Raw genomic sequence first — 24,994 nt, forward strand, 5'->3', positions numbered from 1 at the left:
GTATCACTTTCATTAAAATCTTCTAGTATACTTTCTCAATTGTTCTTTGCATTAGTGGTAGATTTTTTTCAATTAGTTGATTTTATTTAGGTCTTTATAACTATTATCTATCTCTTTATGCCAATCATTGTTTTCCTTTTTTTCTGTTTAAATTGTGTAATTATTCTTTTCTGATTTCTTTTTTCTTAATCTGCAAGTAACCTCTTTATGGAATGATTGAAAAAAAATTTAATGAATACTTAATATGTGCAAAAACACTATGCTAAATACTCAATGTAGACATAGAAACATAAATATGAATTGAAAAATCATTTCAGATCTTACCTACCCAAAGTTGAACGATTACTCTGCTCTTAAAAAAGAGATTTCCTTGCAAATTTAAAGTATAATAGGAAAAAAACTCACTTCTTATTTGTGCCTAAGAATATTTTTTTTATGGCCTGGAAGTAGATATTGGTTATTAGCATGTTTGTTTATTTTTTTTTGTAAATATGAAGCATTGAAGTTTGTCCCATTACATTTTGGTAATTGGGAATTTTATAGAGAACTTAATTCTCTTTTATTAAGACAAAATCAGACCTACAAGTTGAATTTTAAAAAGTTCTTCAAGTTGTTTGTATGCCCTGAGTTGTCATATGTCTTTTCCTACGTTCTGAAAAATTTCTGTGTATAATAAAATAGAAATTATTTTTTTCATGCCTCTTAGTTTCAGGAAAACAAAAAAAACCCAATTGTGCTTCTCAACAAGTTCAGAAAAAAGGACATTTAAAGAAGACATCATTTAAAAACCAACAAATGCCTAAAAAGAGAGAAACTATGCCAAAAAAAAATAAATCTCAAGATTTCACTGTTACTAGAAGTCAAAGAATTTCTAAGCGGCCTTCTACTTGGTGGGTAGTTACCACAGAACAAAGTAAGTATTCCCATTTCTTAATGAACAGTCTCTTCTATTCTGGCTTTCATCCTTTCAATTCTTCTTTCTTTTTGTATTCCTTAAGATCCAGCTTCTTTCATATGACCTTACATCCCTGCCCATCTTCTATTCATATTGCTTCTCATCCCCAATACTGATCTTAGAGGAAGAGAGATAATACTTCTTGCTCCCAATTTCTACTCCCATACTTTTTCTTTATTAACATCACTTAGCAGCTTCTTCTCCTTTGAAATTAACTCTTTATCATATTTTTTGTCCTATACAAGTCATACTGACTTCTACTAATCACAAAATCATTCTTCTTTTTTTCCCCAATACGTGAATACCTGATTTACTTTTTTCCTCTCCTCTCCAACTCTTACTCTTGTACAAGGGGGTTCTAGTCATTTCCTCTGACCTCTAGGATCACATATAAAATTCTCTGGCATTCAAAGCTCTTTATCATCCAGTTCCATTCCCTACCTCCAACCTACCTACAAACCTTCCTCCCCTACTTTCTAGTCTTGTAAATACTTCCTTTACCACTCCCCCATCCCTGAATTTACTCTTCTATTTAGTGAAAATGACCTCTTTGCTGTTCCTTGAAAAAGATACTCTATTAATTTTGGGTCTTTTTTCACTGGCTTCCTATATACCTGGAATGCTTTCCCTCTTCCTCTGTACCGCCTGCCTTCTCTGGTCTCCTTCAAGTTCCAGTTAAAATTCTACTCCTATACAGAACTATTCCTTGATCCCTCTTAATTCTAGTGCCTTCTCTCTTGATTATTTCTAATTTATCTTATATATAACTTGGTTATTACATTATAATCGCCCCTATTACATTGTGAATGCTTCAAGAGCAGGAACTATTCTTTACCTTTCTTTATAATCTCAGTGCTTAGCATAGTACCTGGCATTTTTATTGTTTTGTCATTCAGACATGTCCAACTCTTTGTAACGTCATGGACAATAGCATACCTGGCCCTTGTCACAAAACTACAATAAAGAGAAACTGAGGCACAAAATTCTGAGCATGATCACTTTATTAGCTGGGCTAGCAATTCTCAATAAATGGGATCAATAGCCCCTCTAATAGTCAAGGATGTCACTGATAGCCAAAAGTAGTTTTCTTTCATACAGTGAAAAGATAATATATGAAATGCAAAAATAGTTCTGTGATGAAAACTAAACTAAGAATGTAATTGGTCTATAGCAGAAGTAGATGGTGATCTTACAGAGATAAGGGGCAGATTTATATTTCTTTTGATTCCCAAAAAGGAATCTAATCTCCAGGACCTATGGCAATGGGAAAAACACAGAGGAGACTAACATCCTCTGGACACTCCCTGTCAGATACTTCCACCCCAACACACACACACACACACACACACACACACACACACACACACACACACACACAGTTTCTATGGCTAGGCAGAAAAACTTATGACCAGATCAACTCATCTTCTCCTGAAGGTTGAGGCAGATTGAATCTAGGCTATAGTCCAACTTACAACTCTTACAAGCTTTACTAATAAGGTCTATACAATCAAATCTAATTCTGATCTATGAATATTGATTCCAATGATTTGATACAACTCTCAATAAATAATACAAAAGAAAGTGGGGTATCAGTTTTAACTTCATACCTTTCTGTCCTTTACCATCTCCCTACATCTGTCCAAGCTTCTGTTCATGCTTTTATGACACTATCTACTTCATGAGACTTTTCCAGTGAACCCTGCTTTCTCATTATGTGGCCAAAATATTTAAACTTCAGCTTCATTCAATATTTGCCCTTCCAAAGAATAGTCAAAGTTAATTTTTTTAAGTATTGACTGATTTGATCTTGCTGTTCAAGAGGCTCAAAAATATTCCCTAGCACCATAATTTGAAAGTATCAGTTCTACAGTGTTAACTTTCCTCATGGTCTCTAATTCAGCCATACAGTATTACTAGAAAAACTGTAGTTTTGACTATATGAATCTTTCTCAACAAGGTGTGATGTCTTTGCTTTTTAGTATGCTTGCCAGATTTACTGTAGCTTTCTTTCTAAGGAGTAAACATCTTTTAATTTCATGGCTTCAGTTACCATTCTACAGTGATCTTTGAACTCAAGAGTAGCATAGATTTTAATTAGTGTGATGTTGAATAGTTCATTTTGAATTTGAACAGATAACATTCTTTCATTTTTGAGATTGTACCCCATTACTGCTTTTCTCATCCTTTTATTGGCTATGAGGGCTACTCTCCTTGAGAACAACAGATAGTATTTTATTTTTTATCTTTGTATTCTGAGTGTCTAGCACATTGCCTCTCATTGTGTCTTTTCTTACATGCTTAATAAATAGCCCTTAATTGATTGAGGGTTAAATTGCATTTAGCCATTAAGCTCAAAGCAAATATTTCATAAAGTACTATGCTTGACTTGATGTGTTTGTTTCTTTGTTACCTGGACAAATTTTACTTTGGACATCTTATAAATTAGATCATGATATATTTTACAAGGATTTTAAGGCTTTCTCATGAGTTGATTAATAGGGTTGGGAGGTGAGGCAGCTAGCTAGGTAGGTCAGATTGAGAGCCTGGTCTAGAAATTGGGAGGTCACGAGTTCAAATGTGACCTCAGACACTTTTAGCTGTGTGAAACTGTATAGGGACTGGGTTTTTCCCCCAGACTCCTGCTGTTTTTTTTTCCCCTTTTTTAGCCAGACTCCCTGCTGGGTTTTAGCCTGGCAGGGATGAGAAGGATTAAGCCAAGGCTCCTGGGCTGGGTTTAGGGACAAAGACCAGGACCCCCCAGCTAAGGCAGAGGAGCCTGGCAGGAGTTGAAACTGCCTAGTAGGGGAAGTGTGCCCCCCACCTGGTCCCCCAACTCCTGCTAGGCTGAGTTTTGGGCAAGGAGTTTTAAAACTTACCTGAAGACTGTGAGGCAGAATGGCAGGTTCAGAAGATTGCAGGATCGGTCCCATCTGGGTTGCCAGAATGTATTTGCAAAAAAAAGGAGGGAAAATGAAGGGTAGGAAGGTAGTTGGGAGTCTTCCCCTCATCCTGTGCCGCCCCCCCACCTTTTGCTGGCAGGGAAATTGACCAGACTTTCTTCTTAACCATTTAGCCTACGGAGTTTAAATAAAATCAAAACAAGACTCAATAGGAAGTCAGATAGGTTTATTTGGGATTTTAGGAAAGGGAAGGCTTTGGAAAGCATAAGAAAGCTTGATCTCCAGCAGCTAGCAGAGACCAAAGCTGTCCACCCCGGTTTGTGGGAAAAGGTCCCAAAACCCGAGCTTCTCTCTTCTTTTATTCTCCCTCAGACACCTCCCACGAAGTGGGGATGTGTCCAAGGAAGTTGAAGTAGAAAATCTTCAGAGATGTAGTCTCCCAGGGTTTACATCCATTTCAAAAAACACAAAACTGGGCAAGTCACTTGATATCCCCATTGCCTTTCCCTTACTACTCTTCTGTCTTGGAACCAATACACAGTATTGATTCTAAGATGGAAGGTAAGAGTTTAAAAAAAAAATTTGAGGGCTTTAAAGTATCATCTGCCCTTCTACTTTCATCCTTTTGGATGAAAAAATTTATAGCTACCAAACTAAATGGAACAAATATGGTTTGAGTGCCTGCTATTTACGATGTACTTTTAGGGTACTTTGTAGGATATAAAAAAGAATGAAGATATAATTCTTATTGGTAGAACAACATTCAGTTTAATTGGTGAGATGGGACATGATTATATAAAAAATAAAGGGTAGCCAAAATTGTTATCTTGAAAAGCTTGTGTTAGTTTGCTTGCTATATTAGTTTTTTTTTTTTTTGTCTGTTTTGGTTATCTAAAAAAGTAGTAAAGATAAAAATATGTGATGTGAAGATGTGTCCATTATAATAGCCATATGTATCAGATACCAGGGGTGGAGAAGGAGGCAGAAGAGGAGTTTAACTCTAGAACAGTTTTTTATTTGTAGTTTAATTCTACAATGGAATCTAATATTTTATTCAGAATTAGTAGTACATGAGCATCATGAGTATCACAGCTAGTAGAAATGAGAGGATCCTTATTTTTTCTATTATTCTTGGAGCTCTTCTCACTTCTTTGGTAGATTCATTTTCATAACCTAAATTTTCTAAAAAATTGTCCCAAGGCAAGGAAGGAAGGAAATATTCTGATCAATGGGCACCTTGAAACTCAGTAATAACACTGAAATTAAAATGTAATATAATAGTATTGGGGCATATAGGTGCCACAGTCAATAGAGTTCCAGGCTCAAAATCAGAAAGTTCAAATCTCATCTCAGATGCTATCTATGTGAACCCGTGACAAGTCACTTAACCCTGTTTGCCTTAGTTTCCTCACCTGTAAAATGACCTATAGAAGGAAATGGCAAACCACTCCAACATCTTTGCCAACAAAGCCTCACATGATATCACAAAGAGTCAGACATGACTGAAACAATTGAACAACAAATACTATAAAAGTCAGAGTAAGTATTTAATTTCCTTTATTTTTTCCTCAATGAGGCTTTGGCAGCCTTCAAGATTTATTGACAAAAAACTGAAGAGCCAAGTTTCGCATAAAATGTTTTGAGACTCTTTTATTAATTGATAGTTAACAGCTCTAACAATGAGAGAGCCTATCTTATCACAGTTTTCTGCTTCCAGTATATATTTAAGAAATTTTTTGAATTGAATTTTATATTTGGATACTATTTTCAGTGTTTTTGACATTCATTAGGCCATTTGATCCCATATGACTCACCCTCTGAGGTAGGTTAGTTAGGTAACAGTAGTGGTTCCCAAACTTTTTTGGCCTACTACCCCCTTTCCAGAAAAAATATTACTTAGCCCCCTAGAAATTAATTTTTAAAAAATTTTAATAGCAATTAATAGGAAAGATAAATGCACCTGTGGCCATCACCGCTCCCCTGGATTGAGGGTGGTAGCTCCCACTTTGGGAATCACTGGGTAATAACATTTCCATTAGTAGATGGCAATTAAATTAAGGTTTGTTCATAGAAAGTGACTTGCTAATAACTTCATATAACTAGGAGTTAGTACAACTGAAATTTGCACGAAATGACTTCAGAACTATTATCCATTGCTTTTTACATTGATCTTGCCTCAAGAATTGATTTGCAATGCAGAGTACTACAGATATTGTAAAGTGTTACATGAATGTAAATATTTTTGGTAGTTTTCACAACAGCTTGTTAATTTCAGTTTATCATTAAATTCTTTAGGTAATATGTCTAGTAGTCCTACTTTAGAGTTACCAGTAAATCATAAAAAAGCCTCCAAACCATCTAAAGAAACAAAAAAGATATCTGTTAAGACTTCGGGGAAAGGAACTATTCCTCTGAAACGACAGAAATCGTCTATTAATGCCAAATCAAAAGATGCATCTATTCCAAAGAAACGAAAAGGAAGGAGATTATCATATTCAAGTGATGAAAATTGTGATATGGTCCACAATGTTCCCAATCTAGATGAACAAGAAGGTTCATTGAAGGAAATTCCAAATGTTGTTTGTTCTAGGTAATATTTTTTATGCAATGTTTCTTATAATTGGTTTGAAGCAATTTCAGTGTTTTTTCCTCTTTTTGCAAAAAGTACAGTTTATTTATTGGATGTACCCTTAATATGTCTACAGAGCTCACATATATTTTCCTTATAGTATTTAAAAAAATTTTAAAGCTCATTCACATTAAGTATTTCATTTGATATTGTGATAGTAGTGAGTGATAAGTAGTGTTATAATGAAAGTAGATATGTTGTGGGAAGGAAGTAAAGGGATAGGATATGGAGGAATAAAGGGGAGATAGATATTTATAAGGTAAGGGATGAATGGGGAATATAAGGAAGGGATGCTCAAGCAGGCTAATCACTGAGGCTAGAGACAGAGGGTAGCAGGAGGAAATAGGATGGGTCAGATTTTTTGAGTAGAAACTATGGTCAGTTAAGTTAAATTATGGGGTTATGCATCTGAATGAATCTTTACCTTTTGCTTTTGAACTGAAACTAGACTTTTTTTTTAACTAATTAAAGGAATAACAAATTTTTTGAGCTGGAATTATGTGTTCAGCATCATCTAGTCGAGGCCCCTTATTTTGTAAATGGGAAACAGGTTCAGAAAGGGAAAGTAACCTTGCTCCTGGTTTTTCAGCTAGTTATTGCCAGAGAGCTGAAACTAAAATCATAGGATTCATAAGATTCATACTTTATCATAGGATTTCTGACTTATTTATCTAATTTTATTGAAAACCAACAGATTGATTTGAATATAGTTTTAAAGACAGTATTATTATAATTTCTATTGGGTATGTGTTTGAGCATCAGTATGTTAATTCAAAACATTTATTTGGTTTTAACAAGTATTTTCAACAAAAATATTTCAGTCAAAACTCATTTTAAAATTTAAAAAATGATTTTACCCAGATTTTCTCAAGCATCTTCTAACTCAAAGTTGTTGTTGGTAAATTACCTTTGATAGTAATTCAAAAAGAACAAGTTGTCTGAAATGTTTGTTCTCTCAAAACTTAGCATTTTAATAATCAAGTTGAACATACTTCTGGTAGACAAAAACTTTTAATTGTATAAAAACTAGGAAAAAGGTATGTGATACAAGTTTGTATATCAATCATGGACCTTAGCATATTGTAATAGAAACAGTAAGTAACTAGGCTTGGAAAAAAAGAGGCCTGGAATCAATTCCTGATCTTGATATTATTTTTCTCATCTGAAAATAAATCAGTTTGAAATAAAAATGCAGACAACTTGTCCTTTTTATCTTCCTTATGGTTTTTTCCAACACATTGTCAGAAGTTCCCTTTTTGTTTTTGTCTTTTATTTTTTATTATGTACATCCTGTTGTGAGCTTCTTGAATACAGGCTGTGTTTTTTCATCTTTGAGCCCCATTCCTTAGCAAAGTGCTTTGCTTATAGTTATAGGCACTTAATATTAATGTTTGTTAAACCGAACTGATTTGTTTCCCTATAAAAATGGCTGCTTCACTATAATTGGTAATAAAGATAATGAGCCTAGAACATATCTAATAAAGAACTAACCAAGCAGAATAAAATAATTACCTATGGTATGTTAGTTCTAGGGTTCCAGCATTCATTTCTTATCAGATCCTGATTTAACATTGAATCCTTCAATATCTCCACCCTTTTGAAGATGAAGCCTCCTTGAAAATCCTAGTAGAAGTCTCTTTACTTACTCATCCCTGATCTTTAAAACCAGACCAGAAAACATACCATACAGTATACTGAACTCTAGTTGCCAGAGAGGGAAGGAATGGGTAAGAGATGATAAAATGTTATTTATTTGCTGTGTTTATTTTGTTTTATATGTATAAGCAGTTAAAATTTTTTATTTCCACAGTACTGCAGAACCCTCTGAGGAATGTATCAATGCTGCTCAAAATGTTAATCTGACACCAACAATGATTACAGGAGATTCTAAAACTTTTGTGACTTCAACCATGGAAGAAAGGTATTGCTCACAAATAATTAAAATTAACTTCTCCTTTGACTATCAACAGTATATGTTCTGTCCTCTTTTTTATTTTATTTTTTTAGATTTAAATATTTTATTGTTTAGAAAAAATTTTCATGGTTACATGATTCTTGCTTTTACTTTCCCCTTCACCTGCCCCCCAATATCCAAAACCCATTTCCACTGGATATAACATGTATCATCAATCAAGACTTATATTTACATATTATTGATAGTTGCATTGCTGTGGTTGTTTCCGGTCTACATCCCCAAACATGTCCGTATCAACCCATGTGTTCAAGAGGTTGTTTTCCTTCTGTGTTTCCACTCCTGCTGTTCTTACTCTGAATGTGGGTAGCGTTCTTTTCCATAAGTCCCTCAGAATTGTCCTGGGTCATTGCATTGCTGCTAGTACAGAAGTCCATTACATTCAATTTTACCACAGTGTATCAGTCTCTGTACACAATGTTCTTCTGGCTCTGCTCCTTTCACTCTGCATCGATTCCTGGAGGTCTTTCCAGTTCACATGGAATTCCTCCAGTTTATTATTCCTTTGAGCACAATAGTATTCCATCATCAGCATATACCACAATTTGTTCATTCATTCCCCAATTGAAGGGCATACCTTTGCTTTCCATTTTTTTGCCACCACAAAGAACGCAGCCATAAATATTTTTGTACAAGTCTGTTTATCCTATGATCTCTTTGGGGTACAAACCCAGGAATGCTATGGCTGGATTGAAGGGCAGGCAGTCTTCTAGAGCTCTTTGGGCATAGTTCCAAATTGCCATCCAGAATGGTTGGATCAATTCACAACTCCACCAGCAATGCATTTATGTCCCAATTTTGCCACATCCCTTCCAACATTCATTACTCTCCCCTGCTATCATTTTAGCCAATCTGCTAGGTGTGAGGCAGTACCTCAGAGTTGTTTTGATTTGTATTTCTCTAATTATTAGAGATTTAGAACACTTTCTCATGTGCTTATTGATAGTTTTGATTTCTTTATTCATGCCCCTTACCCATTTATTAATTGAGCAATGGCTTGATTTTTTATATAATTGATTTAGCTCCTTGTATATTTGAGTAATTGGACCTCTATCAGAGTTTTTTGTTATAAAGATTTTTTCCCGGTTTGTTGTTTCCCTTCTGATTTTGGTTGCATTGTTTTTGTTTGTACAAAGACTTTTAAATTTAATATAATCAAAATTATTTAATTTACATTTTGTAATTTTTTCTAACTCTTGCTTGATTTAAAAATTTTCCCTTTCCCATAGATCTGACAAGTATACTATTCTGTGTTTACTTAATTTAATTATAAATTCCTTCATTATATTCAAGTCATTCACCCATTCTGAATTTATCTTGGTGTAGGGTGTGAGATGTTGATCTAAACCCAATCTCTCCCATATTGTTTTCCAATTTTTGTTAAATTGTGGATTTTTGTCTCAAAAGTTGGGCTCTTTGGGTTTATCATATAGTCTTATTGACGTCACTTACTCCAAGGCTATTCCACTGATCCTCCCTTCTGTCTAATAGTCAATACCAATATTGTTTTGATGACTGCTGCTTTATAGAAAAGTTTAATATCTGGTACTGCTAGGCCCCCTTACTTCACTTTTTTTTTCATTATTTCCCTTGATATTCTTGATCTTTTGTTCTTCCAAATGAACTTTGTTATAATTTTTTCTAATTTAGTAAAAAAGTTTTTTGGTAGTTTGATAGGTATGGCACTAAATAGGTAAATTAATTTGGGTAGAATGGTCATTTTTATTATGTTAGCTTGTCCTACCCATGAGCAATCAATGTTTTCCCAATTGTTTAGATCCAGTTTTAATTATTTGGAAAGTGTTTTGTAGTTGTGTTTGTATAATTCCTGTGTTTGTTTTGGTAGATAGAGTACTAAGTGTTTTATATTGTCTAGGGTGATTTTTAAATGGTGTTTCTCTTTCTACCTCTTGCTGTTGTGATGTGTTGGAAATATATAGAAATGCTGATGATTTATGTGCATTTATTTTGTATCCTGCAACTTTGCTAAAGTTGTTGATTATTTCTACTAGTTTTTTAGTTGATTCTCTAGAATTTTTTCAAGTAGACTTTCATATCATCTGCAAAGAGTGATAGCTTAGTCTCCTCATTGCCTATTTTAATAACTTCAATTTCTTTTTCTTCTCTAATTGCTACTGCTAGTGTTTCTAGTACAATGTTAAATAATAGAGGTGATAGTGGGCATCCTTGTTTCATGCCTGATCTTATTGGGAAGGATTCTAATTTATCCCCATTGCATATGATGCTTTCAATAATTCTTTTACTTATTGATTTCTCCTTTAATTTTTATAATCTCTAATTTGATCTTTAGCTGGAGATTTTAAAATTTGTTTCCTTTCTACTTTTTTAATTAGCATGCCCAGTTCTTTGATCTTTGCCCTCTCTGATTTGTTAATATAGGCACTCAAGGATATAAATTTCCCCGAGTGCTGCCTTAGCTGCATCCCACAGAGTTTAGTAGGATGTCTCATCATTGTCATTCTCTTTGATGAAATTATTATTTCTATGATTTCTTCTTTAACTAATTGGTTTTGGAGAATCATATTTAATTTCCAATTCATTTTTGATTTGCCTGTCCAGGTGCCCTTGCTTTTTATTATTCTTATTGCATTATGATCTGAGAAGGTTACATTTATTATTTCTGCTCTTTTGCATTTGTTTGCAATGTTTCTATGCCCTATTACATACATGGTCAATATTTGTGCATATAACACGTGCAGCTGAAAAGAAGTTTTTGTCCCTATTTTTCTCCACATATCTATTAAATCTAATTTTTCTAGGATTTCATTCACCTGTCCTCTTTTTTGATTTAAAATTATGATTTCATTTTTAAATACCTTAAAGGGACTGACTGAACTTGTCATAAGTTTTGCTCTATTATCAAGACACTGGAGACTGACTAAATGTTGAGAGAGGAAAGACAGGTTGTGTGTGTCTAAAGTGGGGAAAGGGACTCTTGAGTGTACCCAAATGAAAGAAAAAAAGATAGGAATTGACAACATTGACCACTTGTGGCCCACACTTTTAATTTTAGAAGTTAGGATTTAGATTGTTTATCCATCCTGTTTATTTGGATGAATTTCTCAAAACTTTATGGTCCTTGCATATCCTTGATTATATTTCTCGCCTTGTTTTTTCCATTCAATTCTTATTTGGCAAAATGTTGCAGCCTATTTGATGCCTACTATTTGTCACTCCTTTGCCCTTTTGGTTGACCTGCATTTTGTTAAAAGATTGTGATACTCCATCACTACTCCATCACCAGAAAATTGAGGTTGAAAACAAGAGCCCGTGTTTCAGGGCCTTAAAAGCACTGCATGACTTCTCAGTGGCAATATAGTCTGCACTGTTTTTCTTCACCAATTCTCAGTGCAGTTCTTTGCTGTTCTAAAGGGTTTTTCTAAAATAATTAATGGCATTTTACTCAATGGTTTGTCCATATAGCTGTATAACATAATCTGGATATGAACAGGCAGTTTTTAGATGAAGAAAACAAAGCGATTGATAGTTATAATATTAATAATAGTCTTTATTCCCATGGATCTTTGTGTGACAAAACTCTTTTGAGTGATCACGCATCCAATTTAGGAAGCTTTGCACTATTTTTTGGTTAAAATAAATAATAATACAAGTATAATTCAAAAATAGCACTGTTTAGAGGAATTCTCTTTATGGGGAATCTCTTCCATTTGGATGATATATTAGATATCTTTTCATAAAGTATTAATCACCTTTGATGAGCATAAACCTCTTTTATTCCTCATGTACTATCAATAAACTATGGGTCACTGAATAAAAATATCTCTGCCATTATCTCTTTCAGAGTAGCTTGTATAATTTTTACCATACTCATGGGAGACATATTGCTGGGGAAAAGCCTTTGAAAGTGACATTTTGTTCTGCTAAATCACATTTCTTTTTCTAGTCAGTAAACACAGTTGGGACTTTTATTTGATTCCAGTCTTAATCAATTGTGGAACTGAAAATTATGACCCACTATGGAATAAGATTTGTGAAAGTCTCTATTTCTTTCTCATGCCTTCATTAAGAATGCTTCTGATAATACATTGTTAGATTTCTACTCCCAGGCCTCCTACTGTGACCATCATAATGATGATGAAGCCTTTTTTACTTAGGCTGTCCCTTATAAAGCAGGTTTAGTTTTAAGGACTGGAAAGGTTTTCCTTTTCATGGTAGAACTGACTATGATAGCCATTCTTGACTGACATAGCTCTTGATAACTGTTTATAACCTCTAAGGTGTATTAAGACATTTAAGTAGGCATATATAATGTAATATAATAGGTGGACAGGAAAATATAAAGATAAATAAAACACAATTAAGCTTAAAGGTCATAAAGCATTAAATATATTTATCTGGCATGTGATAGCCAATTATGAAATTTTTAGTACATATTGATAATTTAAAAAATTATTGTTATTTCCAAGTATTTCTCTAATTCTCTCTCTTCTAGTTCCTTCAAAACATACCATTTACCTCTTTTATCAAATTTTCCAGGTTAATTGGTTAGAAATGAAACCTCATAGTTATTTTTATGTGCATTTCTGAGGGATAATTTTGCATAATGTACATTTTAATTTTGTATTCTTATACTGCTTACTTGTAACTTTGTACCACTTTTTTCTTGGTCTTATATGTTTGTATCAATGCTTTCTAATCTATTTCTCTTATTCTCAGTGGATTGAGTTTGTTGGCACAAATGCTTTTAATTTCATATTTTTCAACAAGTATTCCCTTAACTTGTTCTTATTTTGAGTTTTAATTTATAAGAAAATAAATTATAAAATTACTTGAAGAATGAAGTAACTTTCATTTTTTTAATAGTTTGGATTTTGAGAATTCTTTTTCTTTTCCTTTCTAAAGTGGACCAGCGAGGTTAAGAAATAATGTTTTGACATCTAGATCCAACAAAATCTCTGGAGATGAACAGGAGTATGGTACAAGTACAAGTAAGTCAATGATGGTTAAGTCTTTATTTTTCTTAAATTTGTAGAGCCTCATGTAAAGAAATATTCAGTGGTATTTTATATAATAGTTATTATATGATCAAAGACCCATGCTATGATTGTTTCTCCCTTAATACACCTTTGGTGTGTGTATCCTTCTCATGGGATAACTTTATCTTCTTTATAAAGTTGACTAGATCTTCAACTATCTTTGCCACTTGTTGCTCAACCCCCTCCAAAATCACTTGAGTTCTTGCCCTTCCATTATCAAGTACTTACTAACAAGTCCTAGATGTATAAAACCAAACTCATTATTTCTACCTCAAACCTCTCTATGCTTCTAGTTTTTGTTAATGGAATTAACATTCTTCTTTGCTTACAAATGTAGATTTATTTTTGAATCCTACCAAATTATACTTTCCCTCATTTTTCCTTAAACCACCCCCCCTTTTCAATCACTCCTATTTCTAATTAGATTATAATCCTTTACAATTCTACTTTTATAGCAATCTGTGAAGTCTATTCATTCCTTTCTATTTTCACTATTAATGCCTTAGTTTGTTCCCCTCATTACTTCTATCTTGTACCTATGCTTTCATTTTCATGGTACCTTTGTTCCATGCTTTCATTTTCTTTCTACTTAAGTCTATTTGAAACACCCAAGTTAAAAAATCACCTGTAAATTTTTTTATAATGGTAAATTTAACAATCATAAGTAGAAACATTTCTATGTGCAATGAACAAGATTACATAAGAAACTATACTTATATTAACTTGTTTTTTGAAAAGTATGTATGATAGATATCTATTTCTTTATAAGATGTAACAAGCTATTAACAATATTGTTCTACTTCTGTCCCCTTTTAGAAATTTTTTTGGGGGTGGGTCAGGAATGTGCATTTTCCTGTGAGCTCCTTAAGAACAGGGGCCATTTTTTTGCCTTCCTTTTGTATCCTTACCATTTATTTCAGTGCCTTGAATGTTGTAGGCACCTAAGAAATACTTATTTACTGGATTTGACATTTAAAATTTTTTGTATTAATACTTTTTTTCATATCTATATCATTAATTATTGATTTACCACCCATTCCCTGCCACAAACCTCAGGATTAGATTATGTCCTTTGTAATGAATACATATAGTTCAGCTGTACAAATTATATGATTATAGGTCCAGTTATTAATTTATTTTTAGGTAAATCTCCTTTGAATAATTTTAACTTTTATCGAGTAGAACCTTGTAAGTGTTGTTGGGGCTTTGTTTTGACTTTATTATGTCATCTGTAGTTATGAGCATTTGGCAGATTTTTGTGGAGTAGTGGCTAGGTACTGGACTCAGACTCAAGCCCCAGTTCAAATCCTACCTCAGATAGTTATTAACTCTGTGACGTTGGGTACCTCCTTAATGTTTTATGCCTTCCTTGGTACAGATAATCAGATAATTATTATTGAAGAAAACTGTCTCTTTGATTGCATCTATCAAGATATCTAGGATGATCTTAACATATGTATAAAAGTCTTTGATGGATGATTGCCTTATACTGTACTGAGTCAAATGTTGTTTTGTAATTATGGAAGAAAAACCTCTGTCCTGTTTTAGCCAAAATCTATTAGAGATACTTTACTAAGTATTCCTACTAAGGTTTAGAGCTGGAAATTGTCTGAGAGGTTAAGAGACTTGCCAAGGGTCACACAAGAAAGTTTGAACCTGAAATTGAGTCAAGATCTTTCTGACTCCCTGTATAACACTTTAGGAGCATAATTTCCATTGCTAATTTGAGTGATTTGTCATCCAAGAAATTTCTACTAATGCTTTATGGTAATCTTAATCATAATACAATACATGCACACATATACGTAGATTTATATGTTTGCATAAGAATGTGTATGCTACATTGACACATGTTTATACCCAAATGTATATATATACATATATACTTACCTATACATGTATATACATGCATATATAATATATATCTGCGCTTCTGACATTTTCTAAGCATATGAGAATATTCCTTAGGCTTGCAGTTTTTAGTTGAGTCAGGCTTGTCCAAGGATTTATCAGATTGCAAAAATTAAAGCTACAATACTCTTTGAAACATTACTCGGGACATGTAGCCAAGATTTATAACTTGTAAGTTTTGAGATTTCTCTCATAGGAATTAGGTCACCCTAAGGTAGGGGGCAGGTCTCTTAGCCACATTTGAAAAAGAGTATATTAAAGGCCTATATTTATATTTTTATATATATATATATATACGCGAGTATTCCATCACCAACATATACCACAATTTGTTCAGCCATTCCCCAATTGAAGGGCATACCCTCATTTTCCAGTTTTTTGCCACCACAAAGAGAGAGATTATAAATATTTTTGTACAAGTCTGTTTATGATCTCTTTGGGCTACAAACTGAGCAATATGGTATGGCTGGATCAAAGGGCAGGCATTCTTTTATCTCTCTTTGGGCATAATTCCAAGTTGGCCAGCTTGAAAATGAAGCAAAGAAGGCAAAAAATGATCTACAAAGAAAATCAGACCAGAAGGAGAAGGATGACCAAAAAGCCAGGGATGAAATTCATTCTTTAAAAAACAGAACTCAACAACTAGAAGCAAATGATTTCACGAGGCAGCAAGAATATATTAAACAAAATTTTAAAAAAAGAAAAATTTGAGGAGAATATGAAACACCTCATTGATTCAACCAAAGATCTGGAGAACAGAGCTAGAAGAGACAACTTAGAATCATTGGTTTACCAGAACATCATGATAAAAGAAAAAGTTTAGATAGCATCCTACAAGAAATTATCAGAGACAATTGTGCTGAAATTCTTAAGCAAGAGGGAAAAGTAGAAATTGAGAGAATCCACAGATCACACAATTTCTCACTTCCTCAAATATCTCAGATTGAGACCCTGTCCTAGTTCAAATCCTTCCTTATATACCTGAGCATCAACTGATTTGGCACATGCCAGCCCCTGCCAGGCTCAATTCATTCCATGTTCTCATCAGGTAACTGTCCATCATCTTGCTTTCCATATTGCTTTGCAAAATATCATTACAGGAATTGTGGTTGCTCACAGTTCTTAAATCTTTCAAAATTGCTTGTCTTTACATTGAAGAAATTAATTTCAAGGAGATATTTGAAGACCTGTGTGGAATAACTGATTTTATGACTCCCTCTAGCCCAAAATATGTAACTTTATTTTCCTCTATTTTTGATCAATGTCTATAAACAGATTCTGACAAAATACCATCTGTTCGTCGAACTACAAGAATCAAAATAAAACCTTTGGAATACTGGAGAGGAGAGAGATTTGAAAACATGTTATTAGGTAATGTGTAATTTTGATTAGAGTGTATTTTATTCCATTTTGAGAAGAATCATATCTTTTGTGTTTTTTATTTCTATACATTCTATTGAATCTCAGAAGTCATGAGAAATTTTTAACAATAGAAGAGTAAATCATCAAAATGCTTTGTGTCCCCTTTCCCATTTTCCTTCTAAACTTTTAGTGATTTTAGATAATCAGTAAAAATAATTAATTCATATTCTGTAAGTAATTGTAAAAATTATGTAGTGAGGCTTGAGATTGAAACTTCCTTTTTTGTTTCAGATGGATTTACGGTCAATGGAACAATGTCAAATGACAGAGTTTTCCCTAAACAGAAGTCTAACAGAAAAAGGGAAAGAGTCGATATAGATTCTTGTGAAGATGAACAAAGTATGACCTTGATTACTTGAATTTTTTGCACCTTTTTTTGTTATATTTTGATATTTAATATTAGATCTTTGACAAATTCATTTGAGTATTTTGTAATGAAATATATTTGGAACTCTTACCTCATCAGAATATTTTTAGCACAATGTCTAAGGCATTTAGTAGACACAATATGAATGCTTATTCCTTTCCCTCCTCTCCCTCCTTATTCTTCCCCCTTCTTTAAATAATTGTTGATAGAAAGATTACTGAATTTTGAGTCAGAAGATTTGTATATGAGTCTCAGCTCTATCAGTTCTTTCCTTATGGACTCTTTGGACCTCCGTTTCCTCATCCTTAAAAAGAGAAGAATTGAAAGATATAAACAGGCATTTCTCAGAGAAAGAAATTAAAACTATTTATAGTCATATGAAAAAATTCTCCAAATCACTCTTAACTAACAACATACCTCTTTATAGAGATTATTAATTATTTCAAATAGGAAAATGATAAATGTTGGAGGGGGTGTGGGAAAATGGGGACACTAATACACTATTGGTGAAACTGTGAACTGATACAACCATTCTGGAGAGTAATATGGAACCATGTTCAAAGGGCCATAAAACTATGCATACCATTTGATCCAGCAATAGCATTACTGGGTCTGTATTCCAAAGAGATTGGAGATAAGGGAAAAGGCCTACCTGTACTAAAATATTTTTAGCAGCTCCTTTTGTAGTAGCTAAGAATGAAAACTAAGGAGTTGTCCTTTACTTGGGAAATGGATGAACAAATTGTGGTATGTGACCATAATGGAATACTCTTATGCCCTAAGAAATGATGAATAGGAGGAGTTTAGAAAAACCTGGAAAGATTCAAATGAACTGATGCAAAGTGAAGTGAACAGAACCAGGAGAACAGTATATATAACGACAGAAATATTCCACAAAGATCAACTGTGAAGGACTAAACTATTATCAGCAGAGCAAGGTCCCAAAATACCCACAAAGGGATCCATAGTGAAAAATACAATCCACTGCCATAGAAGGAACTGTTGGAGTCAGATTGCAGTTCAAAGCATGCCATCTTCTTCTTTATTTCCTTCATGAGAAGTTTTTTATTGTATATGTGATATGTGTCTTTTGGCACAGCATGAATAATATGGGAATACATATTGCATAAAAGCACTGATATAACCTATATAAGATTATTTATTGCCTTGGGGGAAAGGGGTTAGAGAGGGGACGGAGAGAGAAAATCTGAGTCCTAAAATGTCAGAAAACAATTGTCAAAAATTCTTTCCACATGTAATTAGTTTGAGGAGTTTTCTACTTTTAGTGCAGGGTTTTATGACATATATTTTGACTGTTTAATGTTCATTTTTCTTATCTTCCAATTTTCATTGACTTTATTATAACAATTGAGATTGCCTCTCTGAATTGTTTACATTCCATTTTAATTTTTTTTTGTTTTTATGTTTATGGGTTTTATCTTATTTATAAATAATTAAAATAACTTATTTGTAATATAAAAATATTTTAAAATAGTTTGGCAAGTTCAAATGGTATTACTCTTAATTTAAATCACTGTTTTTGTCTGATTCTTAGCAAAAATACTGGGTTTTTTTGTATTATAAAAAAACCTGGAATTTTAGATCTGAAAATGATTTTAGGGATCATTATAACAAATGCTCTAATTTTTCATCTAAGAAAATTAAGGAGAAGTTAAGTAAATTGCCCAAGGTTATTTGTTAGCCAAGTTAGAAAATAAGGACTAAAATACAAGTCTCCTGATTCCAATTAGTTCAGTACTCTTTCTAATGTACTACCTTTGATAAAAGGATTTAAATAATTTTTCTTCAAAATAAACTCTTAGAATTTGAGATTACTCTTGGTTTGGGCTCTTCTTATAGTTACTGCCATTTTCCATGATAAGATTTCTTTACAATTTCACATTAATTATGTATGGCTATCATTAATTTGCCACTTCTATGTATCTGTTATATATGTTTTGTGGTATTTTTCAGAAAAGAAAACAATTGCATCTTTGAATATATCTCTTGGAGATCCTTCTAAACCAACATGTGTATTTGACCCAGGAAGAGAACAAATGGTTTTCAGGGGTAAGATGTTGAATAGACATTAAAACTAGCTTCTGATTCACTTTACTGTTATGACAATTTTTTATCATTCAGTCATTTACTAGTCATTGAACTAGTAAACATTGAACATTAAACATTTCTTAAGTACGTACTTTATTATAAAGAAAGGCAAAAATACTGCTCTTGCTCTCAAGGAGGTCATATGCTAATGAGACAGCCTGTTAACTATTTACATGTAAAATATATACAATGTAGATAGAAGATAGTCTTAGAGGTGTAAGGGGTAAAAAGGGGTTTTGGTTGGGTGAATATTAAAAGGTTCAGTGGCCAGAGACTTGAATAATTGTCAATCCCCAATTAAAGAATAACCTCAAGTAAAAATGACTTTTATGGAATTTTATTTACAAATGATGAGATAAAATAAGAAAATCAGAGAGAGGATAAGATATAGGATAAGTAATCTAACACACTAAGTAATTTGCTCCTGGCCTCCTTGTTCAACCCAGGCAGATCTAATTAATCCTTAGTCAGAGGAGGCTCAGCCTTGAGCCCAAGGCCAGAGGTCCAGAGGACTGGAGGGCCAGAGATGAATGAAGCAGAAGCTTCAGAGAATCTCTTTTGAAAAGGCAGTTCCTTCAGAGAAATCCAGGAGGATTTAGTCTTTACACTCACCATTTGTAATTCCAAAAGAAGCAGACTCACTTAGTCCAAGGTCTCAGCAATTTGTCAGAGCTCCTCCAGGTCCTTAGTTGCCCACCACCAGAAGAAGTGAGCAGCCAAGAGCCCAGGGGACCCTGGAAGTTCTTTCAGTTTATCCAGGCCATTCCTTTAGTCACTTCATGTGCCTTCCTCTTAGTTTAGGTGTCCAACCACAACAGACAGTTTTATTAGGACTGCCTAGGGGGCAGTCAGTCAATTCTGATTTGTCACCCATTCTTGCACTTGTGGGTCACAGACCTTCCCACTTGAGAGTTAAGTGGAGTTGTTTACACTTTTGGTGATTAGATTTAAGAATGGGCTAGGTAGATTTAATCTCATTATCACCGAGCAAAGGCATTAGCCATAAGGCAAGTAAGTATAAAAAGCCTTTTGCAGAAGGTAAAATTCGAGTGTAGTCTTTTTTTGGGTGGAGGGAGTTTTTGCTTCTGTAGCTTTTACTTTTTTTGTAAAGACGTTTTATCAATTATATGTAATAAATTTATACATGAATTTTTCAAAGTTATATAATCCAAATTGTCTCCCTCCCTCTTTCCAGAACTGCCAAGCAATTCAGTCTGATTTATACATATATTATCATGCAAAACATTTCTATACTGTTCATTTTTGTAATAGAAAAAGTATATATGACTAAAACCCCCAAATAAAAACACAAACTAAAGTGAAAAATCATATGCTTCGATCTGAATTCTGATTCCAACAGTTCTTTCTCTGGAAGTGGGTAGCATTCTTTGTCATAAATCCTTCATTGTATGCTGGATCATTGTATTGCTAAAAGTAGCTAATTCTTTCACAATTGATTATTCCGTATTATTGCAGTACCTGTGTACAATGTTCTCCTGGTTCTGCTTATTTAAGTCTGCATCAGTTCATGTAGGTCTTTTCCAGGTCTTTCTAAAATCATCTTGTTCCTCATTTCTTACAGCACAATAGTATTCCACTGCCAAAATATCATAATTTGTTCAGCCATTTCCCCAACTTCTGGATAACCCTTCAATTTCCAATTCTTTGATGCCCCCAAAAGAGAAACTATAAATATTTTTGTACAAGTAGGTCCTTTTCCCTCTTTTTTGATCTCTTGAGGACACAGACCCAGTAGTGTTATTACTGGATCAAAGAATATGCATTGTTTTATAGCCTTTAATTTGTCTTTCCACATATCCTTACTGATTATAATTTTTATTGTATTATGATCTAAAAAAGATGAATTTATTACTTTTGCTTTTTTGTATTTGGTCATGAAGTTTTTACGCCCTAGTACATGATTAATTTTTGGTATGTACCATGTGTTGCTGAAAAGGTATGTTTCTTTTCATTCTCATTCATTTTTCTCTGGAGATTTATTAAATCTGACTTTTCCTAAATTTCATTTGCTTTCTTACTTTTTTCTTGTTTATTTTTTATTAGATTTACCTAGTTCTGATAGGATAAGGTTGAGGTCCCTCACTAGTATAGTTTTATTCTCTATTTCCTCCTTAAGCTCATTTAATATCTCCTTTAAAAATATGGAGCCTATAACATTTGGTGCTTATATGTTAAGTACTAATATTTCATTATCTATAATACCTTTTATCAAAATGTAATTTCCTTTCTCATTTCTTTTAATTAGATCTGGTTTTGCTCTAGCTTTGTCTGAAATCATGATTGCTACTCCTGATTTTTTTATCTTATTTTGAAGCCCAATTGATTCTGCTGCAGCCCCTTTACTCTGTGTGTCTCTCCCTGCTTCAAATATGTTTTTTGTAAACAACATATCATGGGATTCTAGTTTTTAAACTACTGTGCTATCTACTTGTTTTATGGGTGAGTTCATTCCATTTACATTCACAGTTATGATTGCCATCTATGTTTTCCCCTCCATCTTATTTTTCCCCTTTTTTATCCTGCACTTTTTTTCTCCTTTCACTCTGTACCTTCTCAAAAGTGTTCTGCTTTTAATCATCCTTACCCATATTCCCCCTCACTTATATTACTGCCCTCCCCAGCTGACACTTTTTTATTCTCCTCTTGAAAGGTAGGATTCTATACCTCAGTGAATTTTGCTGTTATTCCCTCTTTGAGCCAATTCCAATGAGAGTCAGGTTTAAGCATTGCCTTTCAGCTTCCTCATCCTCTCTTCCACTGTCATAGTCTTTTTGGTGCCTCTTTAGACAATTTAATTTACTCCATTTTATCTGTCTTTTCCCTTTTTCTTAGTACATCCTCTTTTTCACCCCTTGGGTTTTTTTTGTTTTTTTTTGCATATCACATCAACTTCCATAGCTCTCTGTGTTATATTTCTTCTGACAAAAAAAAATTGAGTTATGAATATCATCTTTCCATGTAGGAATATAAATAATTCAATCTTATTGAATCTCTTAAAATTTCCCTTTTTTGTTTATCTTTTTATGCTTCTCTTAAATCTTATATTTGGACATCAAGTTCTGTTTAGGTTTGAGCGTTTTATCAAAAATGCTTGGAAATGTTCTACTTTATTAAATGACCATTTTTCCTCCTGAAAGAATATACTCAGTTTTGATGGAGAGGTGTTTCTGGGTTGTAAAACTAGTTCCTTTGCCTTATGGAATATCATATTCCAAGACTTCTGACCTTTTAATGTAGAAGTTGCTGAATCCTGGTGTTTTACTGTGAATTAAGGTCATTAAGAGGAAGAGAGAAGGAAGATAAGGCACTATACAGGATTAAAATAGCAAGGCTTATAACCAAAGTTAAAGGCTAGAGCCAGGCTCAAGATCAAACATAGGAGATTGAAGTGATTGAAAGAAGGAAAGAGAATAGGCAAACTTTATTTGACATTTCTTTACAGCAGAACATTTTCTCAATCACAAATTAAATGAAAGGTACATAGAATATAAGTCCTCATTCTTTTAATTGGTGATTTATGGAAAAACATTTGCTTTGGTAAAAAAAATTAAAGCTCTCTTCTAATAGATATCTCCCATGAATAAGTTAAGGTCTTTTAAGATTACTTGCTCAACCTCTAAAGAATAAAAATTATAGGTGACTTAAAAGGCAATAGAGAGATGCATGAGAATGGAGAATGGCATAATGCCAATGTGCATGCAAAAAGTAACTCAAATACATGATTGGAAAAGAGGTAAAACAATTACTTAGAATAAATGAAAAACAGACAACATAAATGCTTTGCTTCTATCCACAGACAGTTACTAAAATCTAGAGTAAAGACTCCAGCATGTTGAATAAATCCTCTGTGGAGAACTTAGAGAAGCTATAACTGAGAATTCAGAAAGCATAGATGTGGTTTGATACTCTGCTGAAAAGAATTTGCATATTAATAAAATCATGAACTTATCAATGCCTGGCTTTAATAACTTAATAATTTTATTCATCTTGATCAAGTTATATATCTGGAAGTGTCTATAGATAAAGAAAAAATCATTGAATGCTAGGAATTTTAGATAAAATCAAAGGATTTCTATACTCTATACCTACTGTAAAGGTGAAAATTAATGACTGGACAATAATTTTATGAAATTATGTGATCGCCAATATTATATCTCAAGTCAGAAATGTATTTACAAATAGAGAAGAAACAATAAAGAAGAGAAATGTGAGGGGGTTAGAGAGGTTTTCTATCTTATTTTCATCCAGGCAGAGATTAATTAGCTCTCAACCAAGAAGGCCGGTAGTGAGTAACCACATAGCCTCTCCTCCAAGATGGAAGCTAGTCTCTCCAGAAACTAGGAAAGGAGTCAGCCTTTCACTCACCCCAAGAAGTAGTCCCAGAGTCAGAGTCCAAGTTGAAGCTGAGTTCCAAGCCCACGATCCATGCCCCAGTCTCCAGTGAAGCTCCCTTGAAGACTCTTTCCAGTCAGGAGACTATCTCCACAAGACTGACTCAAGCTAAAGGATTCCTGACTTTCGTGGTCACTTTTTGTCCCTGCCCCACTTCATGGAGGCCAATTACAGTTTCCTAATTGTTTAGCATTGCCCAGGGAGCAGTGCTTGTGGGAACCAGTTCTCACCTTCTGGAGGGGTGAATACTCATCCTAAGGTTTCACAGATTTCTGACTGATTGAGTTTCTGAGGGTGTAAACTGATCATAAGATTCATAAGTTTGGGACTAAGTTAAAAGGATGGAGCTCTCTAAGTAAGTGACTTCTCTAAGTACCTTGCTAGCTTCTCACCTAGCACTAAGTAGGGTGATCAAATCTTTTGTTGATTCAATTAAAAATACACAAAGGAGAGTGAATCCTATCTTCATAATCTAAGTAGGAGTACTTAAATTAGTGTTAACTAAAGTGTTAACTCAAAATAGACACAGGGAATAAAGAATTCCCTTTCATGCTGCTTGAACATTTTCAGGTCATTGTCTTAAACCCCAAAAGATATTTCAGCATTCTGAGATTGTACTTTCAGTGACATTCAGGGGGAAAAGTAGGAAAAATATATGATGACTGATGTAAACAAATACTTTAAGTTGACTTTTTACTAGATTACATGGGTAGTTAATGGCTATAGTATTTAAATCTGGGAGGTTCTTTAAAGTCCATTCAGTCTGTTCTCCTCAATTTATAAAAGAGGAAACAGCTTTAGAGTGGCAAAGTGTCTTCTATAAGATTGCATAAGAAATTAGTAGCAGACCTGAGCCTGGAAGCCAGATCCTTTGATTCTAGATAGAATGTTATCTCCACTACCTCATCCTACCTTCTTTTGTATACTTTTGTATAATTTATATGTTATATCTTTCTTTCTCCTTAGAGCTTGTGAAGATCAAAGGTACACATGAATTTTGTGTTCAGGATGACACACTGAAAATGTTTAAGATTTTGAATACTTCTATGTTTGCCACTGGCACATTGATCTTGGAGCCCTTTAAAGAAAAGGGAAAACAATATGTCTGTTCAGATACAGTGGTGAGCATACATTTTCTCCCTTAATATTTTTGTTAGACAATATAATTTTAATAAGCTTAATAAAATACTAAAAATAGCTAGCTGTTCATAAACCTGACTAAAATGGAAGACCAACTAAAATGTATTGAGATTTTTTGTTTACAATCCACCACACCAACAAATATTTTTGACATGCTT

At 33.5% G+C, this 24,994-nt stretch overlaps 1 protein-coding gene across 1 annotated transcript in view; it reads left to right on the forward strand.

The window, feature by feature from the left end:
- The window catches only part of CENPC (centromere protein C), a 50,705-nt gene that overhangs the window by 19,768 nt on the left and 5,943 nt on the right, over positions 1-24,994 (forward strand). Inside the window, exons 9-16 of the mRNA XM_044680593.1 lie at positions 707-913; positions 6,151-6,445; positions 8,295-8,405; positions 13,341-13,426; positions 16,661-16,756; positions 17,039-17,146; positions 19,149-19,244; positions 24,663-24,817. Coding sequence (XP_044536528.1) covers positions 707-913; positions 6,151-6,445; positions 8,295-8,405; positions 13,341-13,426; positions 16,661-16,756; positions 17,039-17,146; positions 19,149-19,244; positions 24,663-24,817 — 1,154 coding nt within the window. The remainder of the gene's footprint in view (positions 1-706; positions 914-6,150; positions 6,446-8,294; positions 8,406-13,340; positions 13,427-16,660; positions 16,757-17,038; positions 17,147-19,148; positions 19,245-24,662; positions 24,818-24,994) is intronic.

This window comes from Gracilinanus agilis, chromosome 6, assembly GCF_016433145.1.
Source record: "Gracilinanus agilis isolate LMUSP501 chromosome 6, AgileGrace, whole genome shotgun sequence".
Classification (NCBI taxonomy): Eukaryota; Metazoa; Chordata; class Mammalia; order Didelphimorphia; family Didelphidae; genus Gracilinanus; species Gracilinanus agilis.